Source organism: Camelus ferus, chromosome 2, assembly GCF_009834535.1.
Source record: "Camelus ferus isolate YT-003-E chromosome 2, BCGSAC_Cfer_1.0, whole genome shotgun sequence".
Taxonomy (NCBI): Eukaryota; Metazoa; Chordata; class Mammalia; order Artiodactyla; family Camelidae; genus Camelus; species Camelus ferus.
Genome location: NC_045697.1, coordinates 1,186,592 through 1,200,200, shown reverse-complemented (window position 1 = coordinate 1,200,200; position 13,609 = coordinate 1,186,592). Strand labels below are relative to the sequence as shown.

The window sequence follows — 13,609 nt, the reverse complement described above, 5'->3', positions numbered from 1 at the left end:
GTTCCACACAGATCGAAGACTTCCTCTGACTAGCTCACTACCTCCCCAGAGCCACATGGCCTAGATTAGCCCTCTTCCAAGGTGGCTGCGCCATTCTGTGCTCCCACCAGCAGTGAGGAGAGTCCTCGTTTGCTCCATGTCCTCGCCCGCAAGTGGTGGTGTCAGCGTCCTGGATTTTGGCCAGTTTGACAGGCATTAGCTATGTTTTAAAAAGACCACTCTTGTAGCTGGTTGGAGAGGCTGTGGCTGTAGTGTGGGATCTGATAGCCCTGGAGTCCAAGTGGTGGCCGTGAAGATGGAGCACAGCAGACATGTTTTCAGAGCGTTTTTAGAACAGAAGGGAACTTCTATGGGTGTGAATGCAGAGGAATTCCTGGTTTTCTTAGTTGTGCACCTGAGCAGATAGAGATGTTTGCTACTCAGAGAAAACTGGGGGAGGAGCAGTTTACTGGGAAGGGGGGACATGGTTCGATCTTGGGCACGTTAAGACAGAAGTGTTCAGAAGACTTGACACAGAGACGTCTCACGAGCATTTGGGTCTGAGGAGAAGTCTTGTGCTGGAGATGCACACTTGGAAGTGGTCAGCTGACTTTATTAAAGTCGGGCAGGTGACCGCCTGGGACAGTGGTCCTCCGCCCTGGCAGGAGCTTTGGGAAAACACTCATGCCCAGACCCATACTGACCCACAGAATCAGGGTCTGTGGGCTGGGTGGCCCAGTCACATACATGTTTTTGAAGCTCCCCACTGATTCTGTACAGTAGCCGACACTGATAACCACAGAACTGATCTCTGCGACACTGACATTCAGGGTCAGACAGAGGAGAGGTACCCGCAGAGGCTGCAGGCTACCGAGGGGCCACGGTGGGGAGGGAGAGGAGAGTGCGGTGTCGGGAGCCAACAGGGGGCGTGTGCTCGGGCTTGTGGGGTGGCAGGTGGCCACGGCCTCTGCCTCTGATCGTTCACCGGCACAGCAGGGCTTTATCCAGAGTTTAAGGAAATCAAACACTTAATTCTTTTCAAGTGTTCTCAGACAGCTCGATTCAAGATACACAGGGAGACTGTGGTTAGAAAGTTATTTTGTGAGTAAGGTATCAGGAAAAGGAGAGTTAGTTGATCTTCAGCAGTTTTCTTGGCTGAGTATCTTCATGCACTTTCATCCCCCTAGGGACAGCTTTTCTAAAAAACTGCAATTCTGGATGACACTGAGGCAGGACTCCTCCCTCTGGGCGGTGCGTATTCCAAGGACACCAGTGTTGGTTTCTGTGGCCGGCCAAGACTTGGGTCCTCAGTCTTTATGCAAACGGAGAGTACAGTTCTGTGGTTTATACATTAAAATTGTATCATCAGTTCTCCCCCAGATTGCTTCATAGATTCAAAGTGATCCTCACTAATACCCTAGCAGGAGTTTTTGGTAGATATTGGCAAGCTGAATCCCAAACATATATGGACATGCAAAAACTAAGATGAGCCAAGATGATCTCGGGAAGAGGCCTACTGCGTATCAAGAGCAGTAGGGAAACAACAGAGTTACGAGGAACTGATCAGTTCAACGTATTACCAGTTCAAGGAGAAACAAGTAGACCAGTGGGCCAGGACAGGGACTCTGCACACAGACCTCACGTGTATGTGTAAAATGCGCGGTCTCTGTCGTGAGGAGGGCTTGTTATGTGCAGGGCCGGTGCATCTTGGCCGCTACTTCACATCACGCGCAGAAATAAATTCTCGTGAACTGTGTTTCGTAAAACAAAGGTTGTAGAAGGTGCCATAAAAGAATATTTCCAAGACCTTGAGGTAGATAAGCATCCTTAAACAGGACACAAAATGCATCAAGTGTAAGGGAAGAAACCGATAAACTGGGCAACAGTAAAACTAAGAATGCGTTTATGAAGAGACACTATTAAAAAGTGAAAAAGCAAGCCACAGAAGGGTAGAAGATATCTCACCAGGGAGAGCAAACTAAAGGAAACCCTGCCCAGAATAATGAATTTCTATAAATCCAGAAGAAAGAGACACACAAACCAATGTTTTAAATGGACAGAAAACATGAACAGGGGTTTAATAAAAGAAGATACACAATTAGTCAATAAACGTTTGAATAATGCTGACTTTATTAGGGAAATGCACACTAGAGCTACAGTGAAATAAGGCTTCGCATTTACCAGAGGGCTAAAATTAAGACCTACGATAATGTGTGTTGGCGAAGACGTGGAGCAGCAGTGCCATGCACTGGTGACGGGGACGTAAACCGGCGCGCCTACTCTGGAGGACAGGCTGGTGTTAGCTCTACTCCGCGGACCCGGCAACCTCACTCCTCCTTTTTTTAAATTTTTTAATTGAAGTACAGTCAGTCACAATGTGTCACTCTCTGGTGTACAGCACAATGTCCCATTCATGCTTATACACACATGCATTCATTTTCATATTCTTTTTCATTGACAGTTATTATAAGATATTGACTATAGTTTCCTGTGGTGTAAAGAAAACTTTTTAAAATATATTTTTCTATATAGTGGTTAACATTCACAAATCTCAAACTGCCAAATTTATCCCTTCCCACCCCCTTTCCCCCAGTAACCATAAGATTGTTTACTATGTCTGTGAGTCTGTTTCTGTTTTGTAGTTAAGTTCATTAGTGTCTTCTTTTTCTCTTTTTAAAGATTCTGCATATGAGTGATATCATAGAGTATTTTTCTTTCTCTTTCTGGCTTATTTCACTTAGAATGACAGTCTCCAGGTCCATCCATGTTGCTGCAAATGGCATTATTTTATTCTTTTTATGGGTGTGTAGTATTCCATTGGCATGCATTACCAAAATACTGTGGATGTATGTTAACCAAAATCTATGTATCTGAAGTGGAAACAATCCCATATCCATGAAGGACAGAATGGATAAATAATTGTCCTGTGTTCAAACAATTCCATACAGCAGTGCAAGTAAATGAAATACCGCTTCACACAAGGCCCAGTCTTAAAACCACGATGTTGAACAAAAGAAGCCACGCACAAAGAGCACCTATCCTGTCCCACTGATAGGAGGTTCAGAACCTGGAAGACGTGGTCTTGGTCTTGCTGGTCGAGGTCAGGGTGGCGGTTACCTCTGGGGAGGGTGGTAGGGGAAGCAGAGAGCTGCTTGGGAAACTGGAATGTTCCCTCTGGGTGACAGTACCCAAGGGTGCTTACTTTGTGATAATTTAACAAGCTGTGTTCGTATGATCTTGTACTTTCTCTTATGTATATTTTGGCTTCCTGAGATTAACTTTAAAACCCATAATCACACTCCAGTGTTACCTCCCTGACTTTACACCTAGATAATTGTGACTCAGATGTGGGTGTCCCCACACTAGTGAGTTACTCACTAAGTCTCAAGAGGAAATAAATCTTATTTCCAAGCTCATGTGAGTACTTTTATCTCCCATAATAATGATTTTGCAGGGGGTTAAGATTAAGACACTTGATAAACTGAGTTTATTATGAGTCTTTTGGAAAATATGCTCAAGATAGACCATTTATTATTAGGGCTTTCTCTAGCTGAAAATAAGTGTTTGAAATGTTAAAATTAAATGAAGGAATTATATTGATGACATTTATTCTTTTTTTTAGTTAAATGCTCTGCAAGACCTTCATCCACTACCCAAAATAATTTTGGAATATAGGCAGGTAAGTTAATTTTTTTGTGCGTAAGTTGGTAATGAAGGGGAACCACGCGGCACCGGGTCTGTTCTCAAATCCGTGGTCACTGGAGTAGCCCCGACAGTGTTCTAAAGGGAACAGGGTTGGTTCGGGTTGCCCTCGAGTTAGCCCTGCTTACTTGTGCCCAGACATGCTATTACTCAAGTCTACAAACTGCCCTGCTCAGCATCGTGAACCAAAGGAGTCACAAACGGAAGAGAACGAATGGAAATCCAGAGGGACGTATCCAGTGCATCCTCCTCATGTGGCTGCAGTGTGAGCTGGGCGCCCTTAGTCCCGAGCTTAGAGGCCTCTCCCAGGAGCCCCTGCCCATTTCTAGGCCAGGCCGCGCTCTGCCGTCTTGCACTGGTATTTACTGACTTCCAGACACGCTCTTCTGTCCTCTTCTAGCTACTCGTGTTTCTGTGTTCACACACCTGCGGTCTGTTCGCATAAGCGACTGTGGTGATTGACTGCTGTCCTTGTCAGGGCTGGGCAGCTCGAGAGGTGTGACAGGAGCGTGGACTGAGAGTGGACGGAGAAGGGGTCCCTCAGGACATGCTGGAGGGCGGGTATTCGAGAACTCCCCATTTATCTGTGCAACTTTTCTGTGAAAAGAATTATTCCAGAACAAAAAGTTCATTTTGACTTTAAAAGGGGTAGGGTGACACCTCTGTCTGTTGGTCATTGTTATTTATTTCTGGGCACCACCGGAGGCCACTCCAGGGCCTCCTGGAGTTGTCTGAGGTGGCATCAGCGGCACACACCCAGCACCCCGTGAAGCACTGCTTTGATGCTTGCTCCTAATTTAAACACTTGAACAAAGAAAGTGATTATTTTTGTCTTTGTAATCCAGGCTCACAAGATCAAGTCAACTTTTGTAGATGGATTACTTGCTTGCATGAAAAAGGTAACTAAAGCTAAAAAAGATATTTTGATTAGGAATATGGTTTACACATGAGTTCAAACACATGTAGAATTTCTTTAAATAACCTAATATTCTTAAAACTATGAACTATGATTTTGTTATCATTCAGGTCTATAGCATAAGTTGACATTATTCCTTAACATCTCACATTTACGTGGCAGCTCTGCTGCTGGCCACACGCTTTCACATCTATTTCTGCATCTCTCTTCAGCAGTCATTTAGGGAGATATTGTTTTAGTTCATACATGAGGAGTCTGCAGTCAGAGGTGTTCTGTGACTTGTCTGAGGCCACACGGCAACGTGCACAGCCCCACGCTGAGTCCATGCTGAGCCCATGGCGCATTGGCCCACGTGTCCTATTGCGTGGGCTAGAAGAGAATCTCCTTCACCCGTGACCACACGTAGGAGTTTTGTGACCCCGAGGACGGTTCGGGTTGGGAGCTCAGGGCAGTGACTCAGGGGTCTCTGGAGTGGAGCAGTGAACGGTGCACGCTGCAGCCGAGAGGCTGACGAGTCCAGTGTGCTTTGACCTTGCGCAGCCTTGTCGGACTGTAACTGGTTCTCTCTAACTGATGAAGGGCTCCATCTCCTCCACGTGGAACCAGACTGGGACTGTGACCGGGAGACTGTCAGCCAGGCATCCTGTAAGTTGGTGTCCGTGTCTGTGTCTGAACTGAGGTGTCACCTAGCCATGGGTTTGTTCCTAAGAGGGGATCCCATACTGATCGGTTGTGGGGGGGTCTCTGTTTATTGATTCAGCTAATATTTATTTAGCGCCTCCCACGTTTGGGGGACTTAGTAGGGTATCAGGACACGTGGCCCCCACTTGCACAGTGTTGACTTACTGGGGCGTCTTCCTGCCCGGAGCCGCACGCTCCGGTGCTAAGGGCAGGAGGGACGGGTTCCTGTTCCCCACCACCTTGGTTTTCAGATTTGTGCTGGACAGGTGGCTTCTGACTTCTAGAAATGTGTTGAAATATCTGGTGCTCTGATGACCACCTCCATTTCTTTGTTGCTGTTAAGACTACCTCTGATAAGAGAATCTATAAATGCCCCTGAATTTATGATGCTGCCTCAGAAACATTTAACGCAATTAACTGACCAAGTGGGGTTCATCCCAGGGACACAAGGGTGGTTCAACATACGCAAATCAATCAATGCGATACATCACATCAACAAGAGAAAGGACAGAAACCTCATGATCATCTCAATAGATGCAGAAAAAGCTTTTGATAAAATTCAACACCCATTAATGATAAAAACTCTCACCAAAGTGGGTGAAGTGGGAGCATATCTCAACATAATAAAAGCTATAGATGACAAACCTACAGCCAGCATAGTACTTAACGGTGAGAAAATCAAAAGCTTCCCACTAAAATCTGGGACAAGACGAGGCTGCCCACTATCACCACTCCTATTCAACATAGTCCTGGAAGTCCTAGCCACAGCAATCAGGCAAGAGAGAGAAATAAAAGGATCCAAATTGGAAAAGAAGAGGTAAAAGTGTCACTATATGCCGACGACATGTTACTATATATAGAAAACCCTAAAAGGTCCACACAAAACCTACTAGAGCTGATCGAAGAATTCAGCAAGGTAGCAGGTTACAAGATTAACGTTCAAAAATCAGTTGCATTTCTTTACACTAACGATGAATCAACAGAAAAAGTAAAGAAACAATCCCCTTTAGAACTTTTTAAATGCTTTATATTTTTGAAGTAAAACGACTTGTCACTAATTTCTCATTACAGAACAATTCCTTAAGTACAGAAAAGAAATGTAAAATAACTAATAAAAGTCACTGATCGCGCCACCAGGCAGCGTTAACCGCAGTTAGCGGCTCGGTGTCCAGCCTTCCAGAGTTCTTGCTAAGCACATGTATTTATAAAATACTATTTTTATATAAAAATGAAAGCACACTTTTATACTTTTTAATTTTATTTAAGATGTCTTAACGTTAGACATCAGTATTGACCTGAATCTGTGTTTAGATTTAAATATTTGAATTACTTAAGTGTGTGAATCACATGCAGGGATTATTTAAGTCGGCACTGTATAGTACATGTACACATGAGTATGTGTTCATAGTGAAGAAATTCAAGGACGGCGGAAGCTCATCGACCAAAACACGAGTCCTCTTTCCCTTCCCTTTGTGGTGCCGCGGGCCCTGCGCGGGCCCTGCCAGCAGCCTGCCCGCACCCTGCCGGGCCTCGGCGGCCGCCTGCGCGCACGGAGGCGGGGAGCGGGGCGCCCGCGGGCGGGACCCCCCTCGGGGGCCCTGCGCTCCCGAGTCGCCGCGCCCACGGCTCCGCAGGGCCGTGTGTGGGGCGTCCCGCCTGAGGGCGCTCGTCCGCGGTCTCCCCCGCGCCGCCCGGCGCCGCACCTGTGCGCGCGCGGGCCGCCCGGCGCCGCGGAGGAGCCCTGCGGGAAAGCTCGCCGTTTGCGGAGGGCCCTGTTTCGGCCCGAACGGGGGTCGAGGTCCCCGTTTTCTGTCCTATCTCCGGGCTCTCTCCTGCTGAGCTTCCACTCTTTCAGAAATGTCTCCGGTCCCCGGTTTGCGGGCAGCCCTCCTCCCACGTTTTCTGTATGCTCTGGTTGTACTTAACTTTTCTGTGATTGCCATTGAATGTTTTGAAAGAGGAGATAAACATGTGTATTCGGCCCCCACCTGTCCTGGAAGTCTGCGTCCCCGCCTTAACAGCTGCGTTATGCTCTTCTTAACAGCCGTCCGCGCCGAGGGCCAGTTAGATTGTTTTGGGTTTTACCTATTTCGTATGGAGGGACCGTAAACATCCTTGGACATACTATTTTTGGTTCATTTCCCTGTTGATTTCCATGGCATAAATGGAAATAGATGGAACTTCTGAGTCAAAGTGTATGTGTATTTTTAAGGCTTTACATTGCTAAATTGTCCTCCAGAAAAAAAAAAAAATGATTTTACTTTCCCCATCAAACAGCTTGTGAAATGTTCGGTTCTCTACATCCCTGCCAGTGCAGGGAGTCTTCATTTTGACTACGAGTTCCTGGCTTGATCTTTAAATTTCTGTCCCTTGAAAAGTTAAGTGAGGTTGACTATATAAGAGTCATTCTTCTGCAAATTGTCTGTTCACATCACTTTGCCCACATTTCTGCAGGATGTGTACTTTTTAATAGGCATGGAAAAGCTCTCTGTATATTAAAGATGAACCCTTTGTAAAACACTGAATTCTTTTTCTCCATTTCTCTTCCGCCCCTTTTTAAGGTGTACAATGCTTGCTACACTTAGAATAGCTTTCTTATTATACAAATAATATACAATAATTCTAAAGAATTCAAATAATAGGTAAAAATATAAATAACAAAGTAGAAGTCACTGAAACGCCACAGCCCAGCGATAACCATCACTAGCATTTGGTGACCATGTGCTGCTTTATGCGCACATGCATGTGCACACCCATACACGTACCTCTGCGCAAATGGGATTACATCATACAAGTTGTTTTTATTATAGACGCTCCCTCACCACACCCAAACCTGTGCCTGTACCCTGTCTCAGGGCTGTCGGTAGCTCATGCTAGCAGCCTAGAAAATTCATATTTTCCTCCAGACTTGTAACAAAATCTTACATAGACCCATATGTATCCTATACATTTATACACAGAGACATGTAATGACTTTGTCATTCTTTATTTTACAGAATTAGAATTTTATTTTTCTACCTTTTCTTTCAGCAACAGCTTGTGGAATCCCTGCACTTCATCTGACAGAGTCCCATTTCACTCTTTCTTTTTTTAATTGAAGTAGAGTTGAGTTACGATAGTATATTGGTGTCAGGTATACGACGGTGATTCGATGTTTTTGTGCATTATGCACCATACAAAGTTACTGCGGTGTTGTTGACTGTTCCCTCCGCTGTACGCTGTATCCCTGCAAGTTGTTTTAGAATAAACAAGCCACCTCGCCCTTCACTCTCGTTGGTGCCGGCCCTCTGTGCGGGGCGTGTGCTTCACGTCCAGTCCAGCGTTTGCCTCTTTTCTTACAGCACTTCAGTGCTTTCATTTTTTCACATGTAATCCAGCAGTACACACTTAACCAGACACTGTGCAGGTACACAGTGGTGCCATAGAACGGCTAGGACTTGAATTGCCTTTTGGTTTAAAGCACACAAACTACACTCGGTCGATATTTTAGAAGACCAGATTATAACCGGTTTTCAGCGTTTCCAGCAAGCTAGTTTCTGCCTCACACACGCCCTCCTGGGAGGTTCCTGTTACCAGTTGACTGCTGAAGGTCTTACCACCCACTTTTGTGTTTTGCTTCATGGTTATTTCTCATGATGGGAATGTACACTGTTTTTGTATTTTGGTTGACTCATGTCTTTCCCATAGTCTGACATTTTAATGAAGCATTAACAGGATACAGTTTATTTAAGAACTGTGAGAATAGAGTTAATTCAATTGATTCAACTCCAGTCTCAGTAATACACATAATAAATATATTGGAGCATTTTTATAGTAGCTGTTTTAAAGTTTTTGTCAGATAATATCATCATCTGTATCATCTTGTCATTGGTATCTTTCGATTCTTTTCCAGTGTAATTTGATATTTCCCTGCTTTTCCATGTGTCCAGTAATCTGGAGTTGTATCCTCGACATTTGGAATATTGTGCTATGAGAATCTGGGTGTTGTTTAGAAATCCCACTACAATGTTGATATTTTTGTTTTAGTGGGTGGGCAGTCAGTGGTTAGGTCCAGGTTGCAAGTTGTGACCTTCCCTCCACGAGCTCTGGTTCCAATGCATGTTCAGTTTTCAGACCCTCTGTAGTACTATTCAGGTATTCCCAAACGGTGGCCACCCAGCGGTCAGTCAGTTCCGTGGCTGGGAATTGGGTTGTGGTCTATCTTAGTTCAGTCCTCAGAGTCTTTTTTTAAATTGAAGTGTAACCAGTTTACAGTGTTGTATCAGTTTCTGGCGCACAGCACGACAGTTCTCAGAGTCATCGGAATGCCATTTAGGATGACATCCATACGCATGCAGCTTGAAGCTGAGCCCAGCGGTTTGTAACTAACTCCTTTTCCCAAGCTCCTCCCTCTCTGCAGTCTTCTTACTTAAGGTCTGGTTCTTTGGCGCTCTCTCTTTTTTTTTTATCTTCCTGCCAGAAATCTGAGGCTTTAGTATCTCTGTTCTGCTGCACACTTCATGCTGTTGGCCCCATGTCTGGGGCCAAGTGGCAGGAGGACCAAGAGGAAGAAATGCTGAACTCATTGCCAGTTGGGTAGTACTTCAGATTCTGGTCAGCCTCTCCAATCTGCCTGCTTTTATTAATTTATCAAGTCTTCAAATCGTTGTCCTATGCATTCTGTCCAATTCTTACAGCTGCATTCAGTGGAGCTGGATTTTTTTTTTTTTTTTTTTGGTGGGAGGACTTAATTAGGTTTATTTATTTATTCATTTTTTAAGTGGCGGTACTGGGGATTGAACCCAGGACCTCGTGCATGCTAAGCATGTGCTCTACCACTGAGCTATACCCTCCCACCCTGAGCTGGATTTATTCTTAACCAGAAATAGGAACCTCAACTTCTTTAACAGCTTTACTGAGGTATAATTGACATACAATGAACTTCACATATTGCAAACAATTTGGTGAGTTTTGACATATATACAACCATGACATCTTTACACAATCAAGATAGTGAACATATGCGTCACCCCTCAGAGTATCCTTGTGCCTCTTTGTAATCCTCCCCCTCAGCCCCAACCTTCACCCACAACCTCACACAACTACTGACTTGCTTTTTGTCACTATATATTGGTTTACATTTTCTGGAAATTTATATAAATGAAATCACATGTTATGTACTCTTTTTTGTCCAGTTTCTTAACACTCAGCGTTATTTTGAGATTCAGCCATGTTGTTCTCTGCTTCAATAGTTTATTCCTTTTTATCACTGAGTAGTATCCCTCTGGATCTTTGTACCACAATTTGTTTGTTTGTTTGTTTTAATATACTTTATTCTTTTAGAGAAGTTTCAGGTTCACAACAGAATTGAGCAGAAAATACAGAGAGTTTGCACGTAGCCCGCCCCACCCACATGTATATACTCCCCTACCCTCAACATCCCTCATCAGTGTGGCATGTTTGGTACCATCGATGAATCAATATGGGCACATTATTATCAACCAAAGTCCACAGTTTACATGAGGGTTCACTCTTGGTGTTGTACATTCTGCGGGTTTTGACAAACGCATGATGACATGTAGCCACCACTATGGTATCATATGGAATAATTTCATTGCCCTAAAAATCCCTTGTGCTCCATCTGTTCATTCCTCCCTCCCTCCCTCTCCCCAAACCCCTGGAAACCATGATCTTTTTATGGTTTCTGTAGCTGTGCCTTTTCCAGAATGTCCTTTGGTTGGAATTGTACAGTTTGTAGCCTTTTCAGACTGGCTTCTTTCATTTAATAATGTCTTTTAAGTTTCTTCCATATCTTTCATGGCTTGATAGATCATTTTTTTTAATGCACGTATAGTTTTTAACTTACTTGTATGTACTGCTCATTGTTTCTAAGAATGTTTACAGCTTTAGCTTTTAAACTTACATAGTTATCAAAGGAATAAAGCCAACCACAAAATAAGAATTAATTCAGAAAGATACATACACCCTGCTATTAACAGCAACATTATTTATGATTGCCAAGATACGGAAGCGCCCCAAGTGCACATCGATAGTTGAATAGATATTGGAGATGCAGCATATATACACATAACGGAACACAACTCACCCATAAGAAAGAAAGATACTTACAATCACTTGTGGCTCAGAGTTTGCGCCGTCTCCACTTAGGGTTATTGCTGCGCACAGCCGTGCACAGTCCTTATGTGGATGTACCACTTCTTTTCTCTCTCTAAGTACCAGGGAGTGGAGCAGTTGGGTCAAATGGTAGATGTGTATGTTTCAATTTTTAAGAAACTGGGAAACTGTTTTCCAAAGTGATTGTGCCACTTGCCGTTCGTGCCAGCAGCACCTGAGAGTCCCACCTGCTTCACATCCCCACCAGCACTTGGTACAGCCAGTCTTTTCCACCTTAGCCGTTCTGATAGGTGTCTCACTTGGCTCTGACTGCATTGCCCTAAGGGCTGGTGATGTTGGGCATCTTCCCACGTGCTTATTTGCATTCATTTTTCTTGTTTAATGGAGCATCTAATCAAATCTCGTGCACATTTTTAGGGTTTTTTTTTCTTATCACAGAGTTTTGAGAGTTCTTTACATATTCTAGATACAAGTCCTTTCTCAGGTACATACTTTGCAAATATTTCCTTCAAGTCTGCGGTGTGTCTTTTCGTTCTTTAAACACCATCTTTTAAAGAGCAGGAGTCTTAAATTTTAACAGATACTGATTTGTCAGTGTGTTCTTACATGGATCGTGTTTTTTGATGTTGAGTCTCAGAAATCTTTGCCTAAACCAAGGACGCAAAGATTTCATCCCATTTTCTTCTAGAAGTTTTATAGTTTCTGGTTTTACTTTTAGATCTATGTTCCATTTTTAACTGATTTTTTTATATGGCTTGAAGCAAATGTCTGAATTCATGTTTTTGTGAATCGATAGTCAATTTTTCCAGCACCATTTGTTGCCAAGACCATCCTTTCCCCTCATTTAAATGCCTTAGCACTTTTGTCAAAAATAAGTTCACCATAAATGTAAGGGTTTCTTTTTTACTCTAAATTCTGTCTAATTGGTTTTTCTTTTTTAATTTATTATATGGTGAATTGTATTGATAGATTTTCAATTGTTAAGCCAACACTTCATTCTTGGAATAAAGCCCATTTGGTATTGCTGTATTATCCTTTTTATATGTTGTTGGATTAAATTTTCTAAAATTTTGTTTAGAGTCTTTGCATCTATTTTAATGATGTATATTGGTTAGTAGTTTTTTTTTATTTTTTATTTTATTGTAATGTCTTTGTTTGCTCTTGGTATCATAGACCAGACTTAGATAATGCCAACCTCAGATAGTGAATTGGGAGGTATTCCCTCCCCTTCAATTTCTGGAAGAATTTATGTAAAGCTATTTGGTGGAACTTACTAGTGAAATCGTCTGGGCCTGGAGGTTTTAGGCGGGAAGGTATTTAGCTACAAGTTCAATTTCTTTCATTGATACGGCGTTATTTGTGTGATCTGTTTCTTCTTCAGGGAGCCTTGGTCGTTTGTGTCTTTCAGGGAATTTGTTCATTTCATCTAAACTGTTGGACTCATTGGTATAAAGTAATCTATAATATTCCCTTATTCTTTTGCTATCTGTAAAATCTGTAGTGATGTGGCCTCTCTCATCCCTGATGTTAGTAATTGGTGTCTTCACTTATTTCCCCATGGTCAGGTTTTGGTTGCATTGATTTTCCCTGTTGTCTTTGTTTTTCATTTCATTGATTTGTGATTTGATGTTTCTCATTTTCTTCCTTATGCTTACTTTGTGCTTAATTTGCTCTCCCTTGTCTAATTTCTTAAGGTGGAAACTGAGTTTATTTTTTTTTTCTCCTTTTTCAGTTTTATTGGGTAGAATTATTGCAGTTCAACTGCACATACACATTATATTGCATGTAAATACATATATACACTATATAGCATGTTTGTTTTAGTTTACATATGTATACTAATTACTGTTTCTAAGAACACATTAGAGCTTTAGCTTTTTAAACTTACATAGATATCAAAGGAATAAAGCCAACTACAAAATAAGAATGAACAGACTGTGGTAATCCAATCGAAGCTGAGTTTATTGATTTGAAATCTTTCTTCTTTCCTGATGTCAATGGACAGCCTGTCTTATGGCCTGTCAAACATGCGTTGTACATCTGTTTTAACCTAGAGGAAAGAATGCACTTAAAAATCAAAATGGAGTAACTGTGGTTCAGGCATCCAGGATGGAGATAATTGCAAAAATAATAAAAATATGATTTAATATTAATGTTAAGATAGCCACTGCAGTTTTCTCTCAGCTAGTGTTAGCGTGGCATTTTCCCATCCTTGTA

The 13,609-nt window shown here is 42.8% G+C and overlaps 1 protein-coding gene across 1 annotated transcript in view; it reads left to right on the top strand.

Moving 5' to 3' along the window:
• POLN (DNA polymerase nu) overlaps positions 1-13,609 on the top strand; it is a 127,556-nt gene that overhangs the window by 40,987 nt on the left and 72,960 nt on the right. The window contains exons 12-14 of the mRNA XM_032492631.1: positions 3,602-3,658; positions 4,527-4,580; positions 5,177-5,242. Coding sequence (XP_032348522.1) covers positions 3,602-3,658; positions 4,527-4,580; positions 5,177-5,242 — 177 coding nt within the window. The remainder of the gene's footprint in view (positions 1-3,601; positions 3,659-4,526; positions 4,581-5,176; positions 5,243-13,609) is intronic.